Genomic DNA, 23548 nt, shown 5'->3' with positions numbered 1-23548 from the left:
GGGTATTGAGGAGGGCACATTCTGCATGGAGCACTGGGTGTTATGCACAAACAATGAATCATGGAACACTTCATCTAAAACTAATGATGTAATGTATGGGGATTAACATAAGAATAAAAATAAATAAATAAATAATTTAAAAAAAAAAGATACAAGGAACTGGGATCCCGAGTGGAGAGTGAGGGTGGATATTCTTTATTAGTGGAAGTGCTTAAGAGAAGCGACAGATAACATTTAGCCAGAGTGCAATATGGTGGACATTGAGTGTTCAGAACAAGAAGACCTGAGTCACAGAACAGGCACATACATGCAAGCTCTGACCTGCAGCACAGGAGCTCTGAGTTGCACAGTAAAGTAGGGTAAGGAAAAGCCAGCCCCATGAACTGAGGAGAGCACAACAGGATTTTAAGCCCCACTAGTGTAACAGAGCAAGCACAGTGAGATGGTTCTCTATGACACATAAGTAGGGGTCCTTGTGGGGGACTTCGTCAACCATCTACTTAAGTTAACAATGAGTCATACACATGACACTTTTCTTCCAAACATTAAAAAAGGTTTTCACCATCAGTAGGGATTAACTTTCTCATCCACACTGTCATCCCAGTACAGATGAGAAAAAAATTGGAATTTTTTATTTAACACTTCAAAACAGATGTTGGATAAGAGAACATTTTCTTAGATTTATAATCCAGTCTGTAGGTTGTTATTGGACCTTCTCTTACATTCAAGAAGTACCATCTAGATTCCATCTAGGTTCAAAAGGGAAAACCTATGTTTATTATAAATTCAGTAATATATAAAGGTGACATCTGACTATGCCTTAAAATTTATCCTAAGATTTTGGTCTAACTAATGTAAAATGAAAATAAAAATTGTAAAAGAAGAAACAAGGTAATCAGTATTTGTAGATGATAGAACTATTTACAACGAGACATAGACAAAAGCATTTCAAAACTTTATAAGTGATAGAATTTTAAATGTACGGAATCAGCAAAATGCAAAATAGACACTGTGAAAAATCAATAATGTCATCATAAGTTTGAGAAATTCTCCTAAAATACTAAGGAAAAATGGAGATAGGAAGAATAAAAGGTAAGACGGGGATATGGAAGACAAATAATATAGATGTAACAAACATGAATGAAAGAGCAATATTTAAATATATAAAATAAAACTTTCCTGAGAACAGGAAAGATAGAAATATATAGAATGAAGGGACACAATTGTTATATGACATACATAGAGAGTCTTCCCCCTTCTGCTACTAAACCTGGGGCATTTCTCTTAGAAAACCACCTTTCTCTAATTCCTTCATCCAGGTGGGACTGATAATTAGAATGCTTACATTGTGAGTTGCCTTTTATTTAGTTTGGTACCTCTGAAAAGGAACATTATTAATTCTAAAATATTGGTATCAAGATGTAATTTTTAAAAAAATCACTGGGGATATTGTTTGGCTTCTTGGTTTGCAATCAGATAGGCCAGAATTGTGTGCAACGTCTCTGATGGAGCCTATTACGCATTGCAGCCATGGACAAAGTCACAGTAAATGATAAAAATTTCAGGCAAAAGGTGGCGTAGGGTGAGAGCACAGCTCTTGTTTAGTTAATAAACTTCACAGCAAGAAGAAGAAATGATGGGAATGTTGGAAAGTCCAATCATGGGTCATACTGATCAGAGAGAGGGTCTCCAGGAGACCGCAGGGCTTCTTAATACATCTAGGAAAGCTGGATACTCCAGGCTCATCTTTATGTATAAGAGTAACCCAGACTGCTTTGTCTGGATAAAGACAACCTTCTGACTCAGCAATGCTAAAGGGCAAATGTCTGCTTTCAGTCAAGCAGTCACAGAAAGGACAAACTCTCCCTGAAGGAAAAGATGGCCTTGAAAGAACAGATCCTTCCTGAAGCACATTTGTGTCCACGTTAAAGAATGCTTTTACCGAGAGAACAAATTCTGGAAGACCAAAAAAATTCTGTCAGAAATTGAGAGCCAACCTCTCAGATTCCTTGTATTCTTCATTATTCAAATATAATCAACTGCTAAATCTTGATGTTTCCACTTTTTAAATATTTATCCAATCTGTCCCCTTATTAAATCCCTATTGTTACTACTTCAGGTCGAGCCACCTTCACTTTTCACAAAGATTACTGGATTAGTCTCTCAACTGTTCCGTCTCCAGTTTCACTTTCCTCCAACTCTTTCTATCCCCCAATCTGTCTCTTGCACACTATTAACATTCCTCAGACCATTTTCACATCCATAAACCAAATACGTTTTATTTCACGATGTACACCAAATATCATTTTTATTTCTAACAAAAGTAAACTCCAAAAACAAAAAATATTCACTTAATTTTCTTTTACATTTTTAACTACCTGATGCTATTTTCTTTTTAGAATTGGACATTGTTTCATCTTGAATAATTTATCTCCTGACTTTTTAGAAGCCTAAGGTCACCACGGCTGTCTTTGCTTTGAAATACTCCAAATTTCTGCTTAGTGGATTTAGATATTTTGAAACAAGACTTGGATTTTCACGTAAAACTTCATTCTTGTAGTTATAGAGCCTTGAGAAATAATTTGTGTGGTACAAATACTTAATCTCAATACACAGAATAAGTACAAACACAAAGCTGAAATTATATGACATAACACAGGTCAGCTAACAAGGAACAGAGCATTTTTCATCAACATAATGGTTGGTAAATAATTCCCACACATTACATATGGATCAAGTGATATGTTTGTTATTCGTAAACCAGGATCCTTCATAGATCTTGGGTAATGCCCAATGAATTCTTAAAGGTAGGGGCGCCTGGATGGCTTAGTTGGTTAAGCGTCTGACTCTTGATTTCGGGTCAGGTCATGATCTCAGGGTTCTGAGATCAAGCTCTGTGTTGGGCTCCATGCTGGGCATGGAGCCTGCTTAAGATTCTCTCTGTTTCTCCCTCTGCCTCTCACCCCCAACTCTTGCTCTAAAAATAAAATATAATATAATAAAAAATAAATAAAATGAATTCTTAAAGGTATAATATAATGTGAGACTACATAAATATGTTTAATTATCATATATACATTTTAAAATAAACTTTAAAAATTGCTACCATAAAATGTTGCAATTAGTTATGAATAGTTTTAAAAATAGTGGGCTACAAAAAAATAAAAATAAAAAATAAGTAAATAAAATAAAAATAAAAATAGTGGGCTACAAGATAAAATAGCAATTCCTCAGGTGTGGCATACAAAGCCCTCCCCAATCTGGCCTCTGCTACTTCTCTCCCCTCATTTCTCACTGTTCTTCAACACATGCTAAATTCTCAAGCAGTAAAAAATATCGTGTTGTTTTTAGTCTCAGTGCTTTTGCATACGATATTCTTTTACTGACAAAACTCTTTAATTCTTCTTCCCCTTCCACCCTCACCTAACTGGGTAACTTCTCTACTAGAGTGCCACTAATCAGCCTGCAGAGCTGGACAGTTCCCAGGCCACCAACATTCCTCCCATTCTGGGCACACACAGATACACACAGATGGGGCCGGGTGAGATTAGAACCTAGCGGATGTGGTCTAGTTAGATCTGTCAAGGTTTTCATTTATTCCATTAGCTTTTCACCAAAATGATTGGGACTAGCAGTTGTTAGAAAGCCTAGAGAGATCATACTGAAGTTTGCACTTAACCAACTGCAGGTGGCAGTGACAGATCTTGTTCATTAACAGGCAAGGACTCATGGATCATCCCAGAATGTACACTTACCACCTCATGAGAGGCTCTACCTTCTGCATGAGTGTAGCTCATGTAGCTGTTCATAAATAAATCCATTTCAAAGACAAACATTTCAATAGAAGAACAAAGGACTAAAATACAGCCAAGATGCTCTGAGAGAGAAGGAGGGGGAACGTAACAAACCAGATTCAGACAAATTCAGACAGACAGACCAAGAGGCAGACAAACTGACTGACCCAACAGAATAAAGAGTCCAGATTATATAGTAATCAGGAAAATAGAAATCAAAACCACAAAGAGACACTACTTTATACCAATTTAATTGGCAAAAATTAAGAAGTATGACAATTCCAGAGCTTTGGGTGGTGGCTGCTGCTGGCTCTGGCTTCCCATAGGGGGAGGGTGATGTGGCTTAGACAGCAGCCCTGACACCCCACCCCCCAAGCCCACCACTTCTCGCTTCAGCGCCCCGACGCCACAGCAGCCCAGCAAGCAGCCCAGATGCAGCCACCGAGTGTGTGGTGGTGGGAGACAGAGCTACAGGTAAAAGTTGCCTACCGATCGGTTAAACCAATGATTCCCTGGAGAATACATCCCCACTGTCTTTGACAACTATCCTGCCAATGTAAATGTTCTACCATATTGAACTATATTTCAAATAGTTCAAATATAGTTGAAAATGGGTGAATCTGGGCTTATGGGATAGAGCTGGACAAGAAAATTATGACAGATTACGTCCCTTATCCTATCCACAAACAGATGTGGTCTTAATTTGCTTTTCTCTCATGAATCCTGCATCATTTGAAAATGTTCGAGCATGGTGGTACCTTGAAGTGCGACATCATTGTCCCAACACCCCCATCATCCTGGTAGAGACTAAACTTGATCTCAAGGACAACAAAGACATGACTGAGCGACTGCAGGAGAAGAAGCCAACTCCCATCACCTAGCCACAGGGTTTGGCCATGGCTAAGGAGATCGGTGCTGGAAAACACCTGAGTGCTTCAGCTCTCACGAAGCAAGGCCTCAAGACAGTGTTGGATGAAGCTCTTTGAGGGTTCTCTGCCCTCCAGTCAAGAGGAGGAAGAGAAAATGCCTGCTGCTATAAATGTGTGGGCCCCTCTCCTGCCCTGTCCACCTCGGAAATTTTATATGCTTTGCTCAAAAATGGTGGAGCCTTTCACGTAGTGCCAAGTTTTTGTTACAGATTACTTTTTCCATAAAACCATTTTGAATTAGGTTTTATTTGTTTAAAGGGTAAGACTTCAAACTTTCACATTATAGTAAAATTTAGCCCTAAAATGGCAAGCTTTCTTAAAGCCTTATTTTTCAAGAGCTCCTATTCTTGCTCAGATTAAGAGTTGCCAAAATAGCTTGTGAACTAAGTTGCACTGTTGTGCTGAGAACACTAGGCACTAAGCCATTCAAAATCTTTGTCTTTAAGAAGAGACTACAGGAAAACAGTATGAAGATTCCTCAAAAAGTTAAAAATAGTTACCCCTATGACCAGCAATTGCACTACTAGATATTTACTCCAAAGATACAGATGTAGTGAAAAGAAGGGCCACATGCACCCCAGTGTTCATAGCAGCCATGTCCACAATAGCCAAACTGTGGAAGGAGCCGAGATGTCCTTCAACAGATGAATAGATAAAAAAGATGTGGTCCATATATACAATGGAATATTACTCAGCCATCAGAAAGGATGAATACCCACCATTTGCATCAACATAGATGGAACTGGAGGGTATTATACTAAGAGAAATAAATCAAGCAGAGAAAGACAATTATCATATGGTTTCATTCATATGTGGAACATAAGGAATAGCACAGAGGTCCATAGGGGAAGGGAGGGAAAACTGAAGGGAGGGAAATCAAAGAGGGAGAAAAATCATGAGAGACTATGGACTCTGGGAAACAAACTGAGGGTTTCAGAGGGGAGGGGGGTGGGGGACAGGGTAGCCGGGTGATGGGTATTAAGGAGGGCACGTGTTGTGATGAGCACTGGGTGTTATACGCAACTAATGAATCATTGAACACTGCATTAAAAACTAATGATGTACTCTATGGTGGCTAACTTAACATAATAAAAAAAAGACATGTTTATATCACAAAACCTGAAAAACACATAAAAGTATTAAGGAAAATACACAAATCGCCTAAAACCCTAAAACCTAAAGATATTTCCTGATTACACTTCATTACCAAATAAAATCTTATTTTTATTTCTAAAAAAAGAAGAAGAAGAAGAGACTGCAATGTCTCATGTTTGGAAATGGAGACACTAACTAGTTTCTGATAAGAAAGCAGCACATTTCACAATCATGAAATGTTGCCATCTAACACACCAGTAATTTATCAGCCTGCATCCATTCCCTAACACTGGACTTTATGTCATAATGGAATGAGTGTAAGGACTCAAAACTCTTTGGATCAATCTTTTTGATTTTGCAGTGAGATTTTTTTTTAAATTAATTTATTTATTTTATGGGGGAGGGGCAGAGGGAAAAGAGAATCTCAAGCAGACTGCGCTGACTCCCACTTGGGAATTGATCTCACAAGCCTGAGATCATGACCCAAGCCGAAACCAAGAGTTGGACACCCAACTCACTGCGCCACTCAGGCACCCCTGTAGTGAGATTTTCTTTTTAAAAAAACGTAGTGTATATGCTATTGCTGAGATTTTGAACAGACCTCTTACTCCCACATCCCTCTGATGAAGTATCTGCTCTAGCTGTGGGCGCACTGGGGTGGGGTGTGAGCAGCATGGGAGGTGATCAAAGAATGAAGACAATTATTTTGACAAAATATGGAGGTTAATTTATACTACATTGTACACATCATAATTAAACTGAGTAGGGGCGCCTGGGTGGCTCAGTCGTTAAGTGTCTGCCTTCGGCTCAGGTCATGATCCCAGGGTCCTGGGATCGAGCCCCGCATCGGACTCCCTGCTCAGCGGGAAGCCTGTTTCTCCCTCTCCCACTCCCCCTGAGTGTGTTCCCTCTCTCGCTATCTCTTTCTCTGTCAAATAAATAAATAAAATCTTAAAAAAAAATAATTAAACTGAGTAAAAGTGTCACAGATAAAATCTTAAAAGGTTAATCTCTGTCAAATGCAGTAAATGATAAGGAAAGATCGGTATTATCACTGTTTTAAGCTTTTTCTTAGACCTGCCATCCCTCCTGAAATTGGGCATATAATTAATCTTTGAACTGGTCATTCCCATAGTTGCTAACTTAGTGCTTTTCTTACAGAATCCCTTTTTTTTTTTTTAAGAATTTATTTATTTATTTCACAGCAAGAGAGATAGCGAGAGAGGGAACACAAGCAGGGGGAGTGGGAGAGGGAGAAGCAGGCTTTCCGCTGAGCAGGGAGCCCGATGCGGGGCTCGATCCCAGGACCCTGGGATCATGACCTGAGCCAAAGGCGTACGCTTAACGACTGAGCCATCCAGGCGCCCCTACAGAATCCCTTCTTAATGAGCAATATGCCTCCTTATATTATAAAATCTTTCTGATAATGCATTAGAAATTTTTTTTGTAGATTAGTAAAGGTGTATTCTTATTTCCTTGTTACTTTATTCAAAGCTAATAAGCACTTTACTTAGTTTTCCAGTAACTAGGTGCAAAAATGACATGTTGTAGCTTTATAGTTTTTGAAATATTTTAGGTATTCCTAAACTATGAACTTTCTTAGCATCACTGCCTTGCCAGATCACCAACACTGTACCTTGACTAATGCTGACCGTCCTCTTGGTCTTACCCCCCTGGACACACACTTCCTGTTGCTCTGCCTAACCATGTTCCTCTGGGTCTGTGAGGTTCTGGAAGCCTGTGCTTGTGCTAATGAAGTTCTATACAACTTACCCACTGGCAAGAATATAAGGTTGGACCTTTCAACTACTAGAACAACATTTTTTAAATGGACAGTTGTAGAACTGCGGGGTGTTTTTACATTGATCTTTTGCTAATGTAATTAGCAGTATGTTTTGCATGTATGACTTAATAAATCCTTGAGTCATAAAAAAAAAAAGAAGTATGACAATTCCAAATGTTGAAAAGAATGTGAAGCAACAGGATTTATCCTGCATTACTGGTGGGAATATAAACTGGTACAACCACTTTGAAAAACAATTTGACATTATCTTTTTTTTTTTGCATTTTTTTATTATTATGTTATGTTAATCACCATACATCACATCATTAGTTTTTGATGTAGTGTTCCATGATTCATTGTTTGCGTATAACACCCAGTGCTCCATGCAGTACGTGCCCTCTTTAATACCCATCACCAGGCTAACCCATCCCCCCACCCCCTTCCCCTCTAGAACCCTCAGTTTGTTTTTTAGAGTCCATAGTCTCCCATGGTTCGTCTCCCCCTCCGATTTCCACCCCTTCATTCTTCCCCTCCTGCTATCCTCTTTTTTTTTTTTTTTTTTAACATATAATGTATTATTTGTTTCAGAGGTACAGGTCTGTGATTCAACAGTCTTACACAATTCACAGTGCTCACCATAGCACATACCCGCCCCAATGTCTATCACCCAGCCACCCCATCCCTCCCACCCCCACTATGTTAGACATTTAAATAACCTCTGTTCTATCAGTTTCACTCCCTAGAGTGACATATGGTATGTGGAAGAAACCCATACAAGAATGCTCTTAGAAGGGCTATTCCTAAAAGGAAACAAACAAAAGGAAACAACCTAAATTCTATCAATAATAAACTGGAGAAAAAAAGTTTTCATATAATCATTCCATGGAACTTACAACAGCAAAAAGGAGTAAACTACAGTTACTTAATCAAAATAGATTAATCTCAGTAAGCTAATGTTATATGCAAAAAGCAAACGCTAGATGACAATATACAGTATAATACCTTTTTAAAATTACAACACAATACTACTAAACAAGGTATTATTTAGACACATATATGTGATAAAACCAACTTAAAAAAACACACAAGGGAATGATAAATGTGAAATCCTGGATAGTGGTGGCCTCAGAATAAAGGAGGAATACCTAAGTAGAAGAAAATCATTGGTAATATTCTAATTGTTGGGCTAGGGTTGGAAAATATGTATTTTAAAAATAATAAAAGACTAGGGGTGCTTTAAGCGTCTGCCTTTGGCTCAGGTCATGATCCCCGGGTCCTGGGATCGAGACCCATGTCAAGCTCCCTGCTCAGTGGAGAGCCTGTTTCTCCCTGCCTGCCACTCCCCCTGCTTATGTGCTCTCTCTCTCTTTCTCTCTGTCAAATAAATAAATAATAAAATAAAATAAAATAAAAATAAAAGACTAAATAAGAAATGAAATTATCGTAACTATTAAGGATTCCAAATGTTTTAGGAGTTTCATCTGTCATTTACTGCTAAGGGATTACCATATCTTAAATAAACAGGCTTAATACCTTAGAAATTTCAGTGAATCAGTAAAGCAACTCTTTTTTTTTTTTAAGATCTTATTTATTTTTTGACAGAGAGAGACAGCAAGAAAGGGAACACAAGTGCGGGGAGTGGGAGAGGGCGAAGCAGGCTTCCCACTGAGCAGGGAGCCTGATGCGGGGCTTGATCCCAGGACCCTGAGATCATGACCTGAGCCAAAGGCAGATGTTTAATGACTGAGCCACCCAGGCGCCCCAGTAAAGTATCTCTTGAAATACTTCAACACAAGTATCATTCGTACTGAATGGAGCACTGGGTGTTATACGCAAACAATGAATCATGGAACACTACATCAAAAACTAATGATGTAATGTATGGTGATTAACATAACATAATAAAAAAAAACAACTTTTAAAATACCAAATTTTCTCAGACTTTTTTGCTGAAAAGAAAGAAACAAAGAGGCTTTACAATACCTGATTTCCATGAAGGTCCAAGACATCTAAGCTTTTGAGGTTCTCCAGATTTGAAATTTTCTTGATTCTGAAAATCAGAATAAGTGGAGTAGAAATACAGATGTATCAGATTTATTGTAAATCAAAACATGCTAAGGCAAAACTCATTTTAATTTATTCCTTCTCTCTATAGATAAGTAGAGAGACAGCTATAGATATAGCTATACAAATATGTATATATAGATTATATGTAAATACATATAAAACAAAAACATATTTCCCGTTGATTTAATTATAATGGTAAAGATGCAATCCCATTGGAGGAAATGTCCCAAAGACAGCTTAAAAGTTGTATCTTTAGGAAAAAGCAATTCTACTTCTAAGAACCTTAGGACAAGGCACTTATTCAAGGCAGTTTCCTTCAGAATATGATCTAAACTCCTTACCTCAGTTCTCAAGGCCCTAAACCTTGTGGCGGCTGACTCTTTGTCCAGGCTTATCTCCTATCACGGCTCAGGCTCTCTCTGCTCTAACCACAGGGGATTTCTTGGAGCTCTAACCTGACAAGTTCACTTCTGCCTGGGGGTGTTTATCCTCCCTGCTCCTTCTTCCTCAGAGTTCTTCACCCAGAACTTAGCATGGTTCACTCCCCCTTCCTATCCCCATTACTCTCTCCTTCCCCTACTTTAATGGACTGCCTTGCACCTATCCTTGCCTAAAATTATATTGTTTATGTGTTTACCTTCTTATGATCTCCTTCCTCAAACCAAAACATGAGTTTCAAGAGTGCAGAAATTTTAACATATTCTCTACTCCATCCCCAGCACTTATAAAAGGGGCTGGCACTGGGTAGGAACCAAGAAATATTTGTTTAATGAATAAATAAACATATACTAACTAAATAGATGAGTTTTATGTCCAAGAGTATTCATAAGAGGATTATTTATCACATTCACAGATTAGACACCACTTAAATGTTTTCTACTGGACCTGCTCAGTTTGTGAATATTTGGAATTTTTGATTTGCCATCTTGTGAAAAGCTAAAACATTGCTATAAATTTTAAAACACGGCATTTTATCTCTAAAATGCCCCTTCTTATATTCCTTAATGATTAGGGCCCACCCATTGCCTCCCTCATTCCTACCTTTTCTGGCTACCTTACCTGTCCAGCTGCCTCCAACTGGACAGTTCAAACAAAACAAAACAAAACAAAACAAAAACTATTTCCCTTTTATATTTTCCCCTCCTACAGATCCTACTTTCTCCTACTGCCATAATTCAGTAAAAAGAAAGGAGCAATGGCAAAGAAAGGGTAGAAATGCAGTTCATGCAATCCATCTTGATCATCATCTGCCTATCACTATTTATTTCTGTTGCCAGTGCTTACTGCCTCAAAGAACCATTTCTACCTTCCTAAATGTTTCCAGAACCTGGATCATCCCTTGAAACTTCATATATGCTGATTAACATGTAAACATAATACCAGTTTAAACTTAGAGAATTTCCATCTCCATGTGACCTCAGCCATCATTGCCAAATCCAGAATTACATCACCACAACCAATTCAATCCAATTTGGTGTATAAAAAATATTTATCATACACCTACTATGCCACATCACAATATGACAGCAGTTCTCTCCCTTATCTCTCTCTCTCTCCCTATCTCTCTCTCACACACACACCACCCCCCCCATCTTATCTTTTGTTCTTCCTATGCCTATTTTTCCTTAGTATTTTAAAAGAATTTCTCAAGCTTATGCTGACACTATCAGATAGGAAAACAGACAAAACTGTTAACAAAGTTATTCTTCACCTGCTTTGCTCTTGAAATACCTAGTACATCAGAGCTCATCTTTGCAGGCTACATTATGATACTGAGGCCTGCATAAGGACCACACTGCAGAATCTATATGAAGGCTAGGCTTTTTGGGTGTTAGAAACAAATTCTTAAGTGGAGACCTTCAAGGAAGTAATAGGAAAGGAATATGGAATCCCAGAGCCTGGTGGAGAGTTTTGTATCTATAGTCCTGGGTGATCAGAAAAAAATGCATAGAAGTTTTACCTGTTAGCCTGTGATCATGAGGGCACCAGAAGATCTCACAAGGATAAACAGGAACACAGAAAGCAGAAGAGTGAGATGGCAAGAACTTCAGTAGCACAGTGGTACAAAAGGACTGGGGGTTCTTCGGTAGCAATGCAAACCTCATATACAGAATCTGAGCACAGTCGTTTTAGCTTTGGGGCAGAAATCTTTGTTGGAGCTGCTTGAACTTAGAGGAATATGGTTGCCCTGGATTGTAACATCTGGCTCCATTGTTTTGGACTAAGATATAAGATAGTGCAGTGCTTTGCAAAGTGAGAGGGAGAAAACTTCCCGGACTTGCCCAGCAGGGGGCAACAGTTCATCCAAGACAAACCTGGAGAGAGAAGGTGGCAGAAGAGCTGCTCTCTCCTCTAGCATTTCTCAGCCAGATTTGCCTAAAATTCACTAAAGTACTGCCTCAGGTTAGATTCGTATCTTCAAGACTCACACAGCTGACCTGAGAACACGGCAGATGTGCATTGTTCTGATACTTCAGAAATATGCATTTTGGGAGAATGTAGAAAGTTGTCTTTCTGACTTTCTTTTTTATTCAAGAACACTAACAGCTCTAAAATTGCTTAATGGCTATTTTCTTTATGTGAAGAATAAAGTAAACCATGACCAAATGCAAACAAAATGAACAAAAAGATGAAGCAGAAAGAGGAAGAAGAGACTGCATTAGATTGCTTTTACTTGGCCAAGGTAAGGATACAGAAAAGGGCATTAGGTCCCTTAGAACTGGAGGAGCAGAGACCTCTGGAAAGGTCAGAAGGTCAGATGGACTGGTGTCTTTGATCCACAAATTATTTTTTAAAAACCTTAAAAAGGTTATTTCCAAGAAGCCAGAGAAGCTGCAAAGTAGAAGCAGGAAGAAAAGTAGATTGAGAGTTGATTTAAAACACTGGGACCCAGGAGCAGCTCTTAGACACTATGTTTAAAACTAGCAAAGGAGATTAAAAACGCCGCTAGGAAATACTGAAGGACTGAAAGAAGTGCATAAGGCAATAGTGCCGAAGAATAAATGGAAGCTACGCAAACAAATCAAAAACTCCAGGGATCAGGAACTAGTTAAGAAATCTCTGGGAGAGACAACAGGGAGCACCTAGAAGGGAATGCCTTAAATGTATGAAAAGTTGACATCTTACTTTACCTCACTCAACTGCTCCGCTGGGGTACTCCTACTGTGTACAGTTTATACATATCTAACCTTACAAAAGTCCCTTTACAGCTCCATTTCTTCATCTGTGAAATGAGAGAACTGATCTCTGAGGTCATTTTATGCTCTAAGACTCCATGCTCCTATAATTTCCCCAAATTCCCTCCAGCTACCATAATGCTCAGTTTAATGCTTGAACCAAGTATAAGCGATAAACTACATTGGTGGGAACTTCCAAGAAACCACAGAGAACAGACAAGAGCCTAGGATTCTGGGGCATGATCTTGGAAAAAGCACCCTATATTACCACTGGCCAGTGAGAATAAAGAAGTAATTCGAGATCCATGCTGTCGGTGGGGGCGGGGGGGGGGGTGGAACCAAGTTTGGTATCTAAAATTCATCATTTGATAATATAAAAATCATTTTTGGAGTTTGCTAAACAGCTCTTCTTTGTAGGCATTGCAAAAGCTATCCAGCAAAAGAGAATGAAAAGTCATAGACAAATACCAAGGAAATTAGTCAGAAATTGTGTAACTGTACTACATAATAGAGCCTTACAAAAGGAACTGGGGAAGTTCATACAGGATGTAATAGTAAATACATACTGAAAACACCATCTGAACAAGAATCAATCAGTAATTTGACAAACATGAAATATCAAATGTCTACCCGCAGTCAAGCACTGGGAGGAATTATAAGTGAAACACACATAAGCCCAAAGTGAATACACACACTTACAAGATAGCCCGAGAAAACAAAAAGTTAAGGCCAAAGTCTGCTATTTACTTCCATATAAAATATGGCACTGGGAAGCAACGGAAATAATAAAATACACATTCAATAAATATTATTTGGTTTGACTGTCAGATTGAATCTCATAAAACAAATTATGACTGAATCTTAATCCATTCAAATAATCTTAACAAATTTTAGTCAATTCGTTTCTTTTTTTTTCAGTCTATTAGTTTCTTAAGTATTATTCAATTCTGAGCTGCCATCTAAACACTGGAAGTCTCAACATTAGCCCTAAGTAAATAAACATATTTGTTCTACAAAGATTACCTGTTTTTCCCCAGCAGAAGGACACGGAGTGATCTCAGAGTAGAAAGCCCACTGATTTCTTCAATTTGGTTATCATATAAATCCAAGAATATTAGCCTCTGTAGATTAGAAATATTTTGGATCCGAGTTATAAAATTGTGTTGGAAGTTCAACAAACGAAGGTGTTCTTCTCCATCAATGATAGGACATACAGTCAGCTTTTGCCTAGAAAACATTTTAAAAAGTTAATAAAGTTTTGATGTGACAACCTGCCTCCTCATTTTATTATTACAAATATTATTAATAGTACCTTTGTGTTCCCATGCTGTGAGGAGAAAAAAGATAAACAGAACCACTTCTTGCCTCCAGGAACTGAGCCTCCTAGATCTAGTTGTAAATCATTTCTATAAAAGACAATATACTTTGACAAAGGCAATTATTACAATTAAGTCTAAGCTCTCATTGTATTAAAAAAAATCTCCAATATCAATTATTTCACATAAAATTGAATTAACATCAGAAAACACTCAATGTAATTGCCTTCTCAAAATTGAAATGATTCAAAGAGCCCTGTCACATAACACAAGAGATGCCCTTGCCATCAATCGACTGATACAGACTGTCCAGACAACTAAGTCATCAGGGAAAAAACAACAATTTATACACAGGTCTCTCATAGAATCATAGACTCTTGAGCTGGATAACATCTTAGGAAAAGTAAGAAATTCAGCCATCTACAGTTCACTTTGATGGAAACAGTTTCATCCTGAAATCCATTAATGGAAATGTGGTCCTTATAATTTCCTCAGAAGCTTAGATTTTAAGAATGTTTACATGTTCAACATTAACTTTAGACTTTGAAGAACATTTAGAATGCTATAGGATAGGATGAAACCTTACTAATACATGCTTTCAGCTGTATTTGAAACAGTAAAGCCTCCATTATGCAAAAAGTTATTATGTCTTATATGTGAAGTAAATACATACAGGGCCCTTTAAGGATTCCACTACTATAATAAAATGGCCAGAGGGGAGTGATTCTACTCTGAGGTTTTCAACAGTGTTCAAGGAAAATGTCGCTGTATTGATCAGTGTGTGAGTAACTCTAATGGAGATACTTATTAGAACTATTTCCTTTCAGTAAAAATCAAGCAAATGTAACCTTTAAAGAAAATAAATCAGAATGCTACAAGCATGAGTGAAATGTGGATGTGATCAGAATCGTCCTCATTTACAGAGAAAAGATGATTAGCACAAAGAAATGACTGAAGGTGAACGGTTGACAAAGATATGATGTTTAGGGGCACCTGGGTGGCTCAGTCGTTAAGCGTCTGCCTTTGGCTCAGGTCATGATCCCGGGGTCCTGGGATCGAGCCCCGCATCAGGCTCCCTGCTCCTCAGGAAGCCTGCTTCTCCCTCTCCCACTCCCCCTGCTTGTGTTCCTGCCCTTGCTATTTCTCTCTCTCTGTCAAATAAATAAATAAAATCTTAAAAAAAAAAAATATGATGTTTAAAAATATAGACCCTGAAAAAATCGGCTTAAAATAGAAGAAAAGTAAAACATAATAGACAATAGTTGAATTCTTTTAATGTGTGCTTAGTATTTAGAATTCATTTCATGCATTCAATACTACCACATTTGCTCCTTGTCTTATAAATTATAAATTAATAAATGACAAGTATTCTAGTTTAAAATTGATGTCCTTATCCACTTAGCAAAAAACTTTGTCTCATTTTTCCTGCTTCAGTCTTCCTCTGTTTCTCAGTTAACTTACCAATACCCCCAACTTCTAGTTCATCCAATCTTTGAGTCACTCATCACTGAGAAAGGAAAATAAATAATCTCGGACCTCCCTCTTACATAAGTCACTATAGCTTGAAACAAAGTCACTTTCTCAGATTCCAAATCCAATAACTAAGTCCCAACTGCAAGGCTCACTTATCCATCCCCTAGCCCCCTAAGTCCCTGCCATGCAGCAAAACAAGCAAACACACACACATAATAAGCCAGGGCTCGCCGGGAGGGGGTTGGGGGTGGGGGTTGTTCAGCCAACAAAATCCCTGAGTTGCTACACCTCCTGCCCTAATACCAAATGTATATTGGACAATACTTTTGCCTCTGTATTTCCTACTTGATGCTGGAACAATACTGCAAAGCTGTCATGAGATTTAGTGCCCTCAAGTGGTGCTCTGCCTACAATACATCACACCCTCCAGAGAGCTTTTTCCCAACTACACACACAGATGGTCTATGACAATTCAGTCAGGTGTGCACTGCTACTGTAAGAAGTTTGCTTAACAATTTGCTCTTGGATGGGCGCCTGGGTGGCTCAGTCGGTTAAGCATCTGCCTTAGGCTCAGGTCATGATCTCGGAGTCCTGGGATCAAGCCCCATGTCAGGCTCCCCATTCAGCGGGAAGTCTGCTTCTCCCTCTCCCTTTGCCCCTCCCCCTACTCCATTTCTCTCTTGCTTGCTCATTCTCTCTCAAATAAATAAAGTCTTTTAAAAAAAACAATTTGTTCTTGGAAACACACTGCTAAGCTAAAGGTATGCATAGCAGCGATGGTTTGTCTAGACTGGTTATAGCACTAAGGTAGGATAGGGGTGCTTCATCCACCATTCTATTGCCAAGGGCTTCCTAAATTTTTTTATTTTTTATTTTTTATTTAAATTCAATTTAGGTAACATATACTATATTATTAGTTTCAGGAGTAGAATTTAGTGATTCATCAGTCTTATATAAAACCCAGTGCTCATTATACCAAGTGCCCTCCTTAATGCCCATCACCCAGTTACCCCATCCCCTTACCCACCTCCCCTCCAGCAACCCTCAGTTTATTTCCTATAGTTAAGAGTCTCTCATGGTTTGTCTCCCTCTCTGTTTTCATCTTACTTTCTTTTTCCTCCCCTTCCCTATATTCATCTGTTTTATTTCTTAAATTCCACATATGAATGAAACCATATGGTATTTGTCTATTTGTCTTTCTCTGACTTATTTAGCTCAGCATAATATCCTCTGGTTCCATCCACGTTGTTGCAAATGGCAAGATTTCGTTCTTTTTGATGGCTGAGTAATATCCCATTATACACACACACACACATAAAAAACATTCCATTTTATTATATATGTGTTATGTATGTATAACATACCACATCTTTATCTATCTTTATCCATTCATCTGTTGATGGATATCTGGGCCCTTTCCATAGTTTGGCTATTGTGGACACTGCTGCTGTAAACACTGGGGTGCATCTGCCCCTTTGAATCACTATGTTTGTATCCTTTGGATAAATACCTAGTAGTGCAATTGTTGGGTCATAAGGTAGCTCTATTTTTAACTTTTTGAGGAACCTCCATACTGTTTTCCAGAGTGGCTGCACCAGTTTGCATTCCCACCAACAGTGTAAGAGGGTTCAAGGGCTTCCTAGATTTAAAGCTAGGGATCAAATCCTAAATATATTCACTCGCTCAAAAAATTTTTAGTCTATTTTGTCCCAGGCTCTGTTCTAGGTGCTGGGGATACAGAACTGAACAAAACTCCCAGTGTTTGTGGAGCTTATATTCCAGTAGGAGGAGACAAAGAATAAACTTGATAACTAAAATACTTCATATGTTAGAGGGTGATAAATGTTAAGAAGAAAAATAAGGCAAAGAAGGGGGTTGGGGAGTGTCAGGGTAGAATGGGTAGTAGCTTTGGAGATGGTGGCTGGGGAAGGTTATCCCCAACACGATGACATCTGAGTAAAGACCTGAAGGAGGTTAGGGACTAAGCCTACAGACATGTGGGGGAACAGCATTCTACGTAGGGGACATCAAGTGCAGAAGTGCTGAGGTATGAGCCTGCTTGGTGTATTCACGCAGCACCAAGGAGGCAAGGGTAACTTCAGCAGAGTGAATGAAGGAAAAATCAGGAGGTCAGGCCAGTGAGGTAACAAGAACTCAACTGGACAGGGCCCAGAGGGCCCGTATGAGGACTACACTGTAATTTTTTCTATCCTAAAATCCGTTTTTGTCAATGTCGTAGTCTAGAATTGCTATACTACTCTTTCAGGGTATAGGTAAGCTCTGTTACATTACACAGCTATAAAAACCCCTCCCCATACCTCTGGAAGGATAAATAAAAAATTGGTAACAATGATTATACCTATGTGGGAGAACTGGGGAGCTGGAGAACAAGAGAAGAGAGAAAGACTTTTCTATCTTTCCAATCCTATACCATGTTTATATATTATCTAGTCAAAAAAAGAACAAAAAAAAGAAACTGTCCTCACCTTTCCAGGGTCAACCTGTCTGAGTAAAGAATTTTCTCTTCAGAAGAACGCTGCAGAATGGGAAATGATGGCATTGATGAGCTCGCCAGATGAATATGATCACCTATTGAAAATGATATACAAATTACTTGTTAAGAAAAGCCTTTAAAATCTTGAAACTAAAGTCACCTTATATTTGGAGAACTTTGGCACCTACAAATATCTTTTCTGGAAAGTACAGTTTCCATAGCTCTCTACACTTAAAATTAATTACTACATTTGAGTTTGTTTCTTTCCTCCTCAACCCTAAACTACATGTTCTGTATATATCAAATAATTTTTCCCTTGCCCCATAGATTGGTTGCAAGTACAGAACTATTCTAGTGCTATCTTTACCCCTTTATAAGGCTGACTCCTAGCACTAAATTTTAACTCTTAAAACTGAGATGATAGTCCCTCATTACCAGATACATTTGGGCCAGCACTATGACAGCCCTGCCGGATTCTGGACTTTGAAGGTGTCTGAATGGAAGAATCTCCAAATGCTGATAAGGAGCTCATGGTAGTTTTCATTTCCAGCCCACATAGTTCTGTCACGTTTGTTGTGGATGAGATGAATGATGATTTATTACGAGGTGAAGGGCTTATTACTCTTCCATCTCCTTCAAAATATCAAAAAGTTTATCACAAAGCTACACAATACATGACTTTGCTACTGGAAATAGAGAGAAAGTAGTTTTGGATAGCAGATGTATCACTTTTTCTTTGTATATTCAACTACTATTAGTAGAAAATATTGCAGAGACCAATGGATGTGGATAAATACTGTATATTTGTAGTTAGGGTCCACAGGGTATATGATACTCCTATGAAGTTTATAGGCTGGTGGTCCTATAAACCTGACTGCAGTTAAGTAGCTTTCAATCTAACTGGCAAACACATATGAAATTAATAGACTATATAGAACAACGTACACAAAACGCAGAATAAAAAATAGTATCTGTTATATATTCACACATGAATGTGACAGTTATTTTCCACTTAAGATGGGTTTGGGGGGGGCGCCTGGGTGGCTCAGTTGGTTAAGCGACTGCCTTCGGCTCAGGTCATGATCCTGGAGTCCCGGGATCGAGTCTCACATCGGGCTCCCTGCTCAGCGGGGAGTCTGCCTCTCTCTCTGACCCTCCCCCCTCTCATGCTCTCTATCTCATTCTCTCTCTCAAATAAATAAATAAAATCTTTAAAAAAAAAAAAAAAAAGATGGGTTTGGGGGGAGGTGGATATTAAGGTATATTCTAAAGACCCACAAGAATGTAGAATGGTCAAGAAGAGATGCTGGGAAGTTCCAGAAATGAGGTAAGATTTGAATAATGGGTCAAAGGGGCCAGTTTGAACATCAGAGGAGATCTACTGTATAAGAATCTTCTATAAAGAGAAAATTTCCTGAAAGAAGCAATTGATGTTGAAGGGAGCAATAAGCAGTAAAATAGAAACTACAGTTACCACAGAATTCTTCTGCTTAAACAGACCAATAAGGTGAAAAGAAAAAAACAAATCTAGGATGCTAACATACTCTTTGGGAGACCATCAGACAATATGACAACTTAAAATCAAGTTCCGTATAGATACTATTAAAAAGCTGTCAAGCAACGGTATTTGCTAGCTTCTATGGGTCTACAGAGCACAAACTGAAGTATCACACACCTAACTTCTTGTACAAAATAATCAGTGCTCATACTCCACTTTTCTAAATATCATGAAACATCAAGATAACTAATAATGATGTTCTAGAGTAACTCAGAATTGACATCATGTTCACCAATGAACTGCTCTTGTAACAGGATTCAGCTCCTAACAGGATACCAAAGCAACCATGATTCAGTACACTGATTTGGAAATCAAAATTCAGATAGGTGAAAAAAAATAGAAACAAACAAAAATTAGTATAAGGACTAACTGATTAAGGTGTAGCTGGTCACCTAAAGATGATAAAGGTAAAACACCAAACAACAGACAACCTTGATTTCTCTTATTAGCATCAGAGTTAGGTTTTTAAATTATTTTGTTAAGGCTTCAAGCCAATCCTCAATTTAAGAGGCAGATTAAAACTTTAAAAGACTTGGGGTATACAGGAAATAATCAAAGAGTAGTTTCATTTATGCTTAAAGGCGTTTTATCCTCATACTTTTCAGTTCCTATTATATACAGAAGTCATAATCCCTATCCCCATGATGAGCTTACTATCACAATCAGTGTGATATATATCTTACAAGAAATAGCAAGAAATGAGAACGATTAGGGAGACACACCTTAAAACCCACAAACAAGATCCTTTAAATGACTGGAAACCAGAGTGATCTATGATTGACACATCCACACACTTATGTGGATATATAAATACCCACATATATGCACATGTATTTGTGTATCAAAATTCATATATATTTGTGGGATGTTTCACCCTACATATAAACCACATTACTATTTGGCAAAAACATCTCCTGTTATTTCATATGTCACTATTTAATTTACCAGATATGAAGCCCCTATTTTCCCAATTAAATTTATAAGCTCTTTGGGAGCTAGACCTCATTTTGTTTTTGTTTTTTGTTTTTTTTTGTTTTTTTTTTAATGATTTTATTTATTTATTTGACAGAGAGAGACACAGTGAGAGAGGGAACACAAGCAAGGGGGAGTGGAAGAGGGAGAAACGGGCTTCCCACTGAGCAGGGAGCCCGATGCGGGGCTCGATCCCAGGACCCTGGGATCATGACCTGAGCCGAAGGCAGACGCTTAACCGACTGAGCCACCCAGGCGCCCCTCATTTTGTACTCCTTATATTCTTGCCCGAATCCAAATTCTGTAAGCAATCAATAAACTAATTAATTGATTTTCCAATTTACTAAAAGTTCATTGGAAATCTATTTTGCACATACTATTTCTGTTAAAAAAAAAAAAGAAAAATCAAAGTCTTGCTCCTAACAGAGTGTCTAGCACATAGGAGACACTCAATAAATATGTACTGAACTGAACCAAAAAGAGCAAGACAGATGCTCCCTGTAGTGTGGAACTGCAGTTAGGTTGATGCCATTGTCTAGCAGTTGGCCAAGATAAGACTGTAGATATAAGAAAGAGAAAAGTCATGTCAAATTAGTTGGGCCCAAGAGGAAACAAAACAAAAAAAGAAAAACTAATCAAATATTCAAGATGACCATATGTTCATGCAGTAATGAGATGAACAATCTGGACATGCCTATACAGATCAACCCCCTCAAACAAACTCCTAGGAGGTGGGGATGGCACATTATATAAAGATTCTGTAGTGTTTAACATTAGCCCATTACAGATGGCTAGCAGTTGTTAACAACCAACTAACAACTCAAATGTGCTAAGGAAATTCCTCCTTGAACTGAAAAATACATTTCAGAAATATAACCAGATCATATAAGGCCATGTTTTTCAAAGGGTGGTCCACAAACCACATCCATCAGAATCACTCGAGACATTAAAACACACATTTCCAAATCCCACTCAAAAACTACAAAATCAGAATGGGGAAGAGGAAGAAAGGAAGGGGAATACTAAGAACCTGCCTTTCTAATAAAATCTCAGGTGATGCACACCAAAGTGTAAGGCCTTTGATATAAAATATCTATAATTAAATGCACTAGTAAGGGAGAGATTTTCTTTTCTACTCCTGACTTTTCACTCTTTCCACTGTTTCCTTATTTCCTAGACATCTGTGTTCCCATACTCTTACCCTCATTAACTAGCTATTTTTCCTAGTTCTAAGACAGTATTTGAAAGATTCTTTCCCATCCTGTTGTGCAAAGCCCACCCTCAAACTACAGTACAACTGCTTTTTCTGTATTGAAATAATCTACTACACTGTATATATAAAATCAGTTCTGATCCAAATAAATACCAAACCAATCTGATTAATGAACCATTGGTTAATGAACCATTTCATTTTTAATTCAGGTCAATTTGGATTTAGGTAGTCAAGATTATTAAGCGAATATTACTCAAATAAGATAAGCCATATCTGACCTCTACTTGCTGAACAATACCTTGCCTACTTGAGTAGTTTCTTTCAAGATCATGTTGCAAGAGTCGACCAGAGAATGACGGTGTTTCTTTATTTAGCCTGAATTCAACCTAAAAAACATAATTTGGGGAAAAATTTAACAGTAAGTAATGAAGATAATTATAAAATTATATACAATACTGACACAAGCCACAACAGAATGAACCTTGAAAACACGATGAGTGAAAGAGGCAAGACACAAAATGGCACATAGCATAGGATTCCATCTATGAAAAACTGATAATAAAAAAATATAAAGAGACAGAAAACAGATTTGTGGTTTTCAAAGGGGGTGGGAAGAGAAAATGGGGAGTGATTGTTTAATGGGTACAGGGACTCTCTTTTTTTTTTTTTTTTTAAAGATTTTATTTATTTGACACAGAGAGACACAGCGAGAGAGGGAACACAAGCAGGGGGAGTGGGAGAGGGAGAAGCAGGCTTCCCGGCGGAGCAGGGAGCCCGATGTGGGGCTCGATCCCAGGACCCTGGGATCATGACCTGAGCCGAAGGCAGACGCTTAACGACTGAGCCACCCAGGCGCCCCCAGGGACTCTCTTTTGAGTGACAAAAAGTTCTGGAACTACATAGTGATGATGGCCGCACAACCTTGTGAATGTATTTAATACCCCTAATTTGTACAACTTAAAATGGCTAAAATGGCAAATTTTATGTTATGAGTTTTTTTAATAGACACACATACACACACACACAATCAGAGTCAATCTCATGAGGTCAGATGAAACTATGCTCCAAACCACTTGAAATTCCTCCATACCCTCACCACAAACACAATGATTAAAAGAACCATTTTCTAGAAAACAAAAGCAAAAACCATGACAAAAAGTAAATTCTGCTGAAGAAAAAATCACTATGTTTTTATCATTAGAATTCCTTTTGGGGGGCGGAGCAAGATGGCGGAGGAGTAGGAGACCTGGATTTCGTCTCCTCTCAGGAATTCAGCTGGATAGGGATCAAACCATTCTGAACACCTACAAACTCAACAGGAGATCGAAGAAAGGAATAGCAACAACTCTCTGAACAGAAAAGCGACCACTTTCTGGAAGGTGGGACGTGCGGAGAAGTGAATCCGAGGCGATATTCGGGAGGATAGACGGCGGGGGAGGGGCCTCCGTCGGCCGCTTCTGGCAAGTGATAGAACCACGGAGCACAAAATCGGAACTTTTAAAAGTCTGCTCCACTGAGGGACGTCACTCCGGTGGCTAAGCGGGGGGTGGAACCCTCCGGGACAGTGTGGTCTCAGGACCCTCGGGGTCACAGAAAGGCCGGGGGTGCCTGAGTGTGAGCAGGGAAGCCGGCTGCAGAGGCAGAGCCCAGGCGCGGGCTCTCAGCTCGGGGTTGCCAT

At 38.6% G+C, this 23548-nt stretch overlaps 1 protein-coding gene and 1 non-coding gene across 2 annotated transcripts in view; both read right to left on the bottom strand.

Annotated features, from left to right (window-relative positions):
* LOC102750267 (uncharacterized) overlaps positions 1-23548 on the bottom strand; it is a 612045-nt gene that overhangs the window by 443350 nt on the left and 145147 nt on the right. The gene's annotated exons all lie outside the window — the stretch shown is intronic.
* Positions 1-23548, bottom strand: part of LRRC49 (leucine rich repeat containing 49) — a 154190-nt gene that overhangs the window by 86505 nt on the left and 44137 nt on the right. Inside the window, exons 3-7 of the mRNA XM_081829717.1 lie at positions 22169-22256; positions 18563-18760; positions 18120-18222; positions 13868-14071; positions 9585-9651 (exon numbers count right to left, since the gene is read on the bottom strand). Coding sequence (XP_081685843.1) covers positions 9585-9651; positions 13868-14071; positions 18120-18222; positions 18563-18760; positions 22169-22256 — 660 coding nt within the window. The remainder of the gene's footprint in view (positions 1-9584; positions 9652-13867; positions 14072-18119; positions 18223-18562; positions 18761-22168; positions 22257-23548) is intronic.

The sequence above is a fragment of the Leptonychotes weddellii genome, chromosome 9 (assembly GCF_054177405.1).
Source record: "Leptonychotes weddellii isolate Sample4059 chromosome 9, ASM5417740v2, whole genome shotgun sequence".
In the NCBI taxonomy this organism is placed as follows: domain Eukaryota; kingdom Metazoa; phylum Chordata; class Mammalia; order Carnivora; family Phocidae; genus Leptonychotes; species Leptonychotes weddellii.
This window is presented reverse-complemented; position numbering and strand designations above follow the sequence as displayed.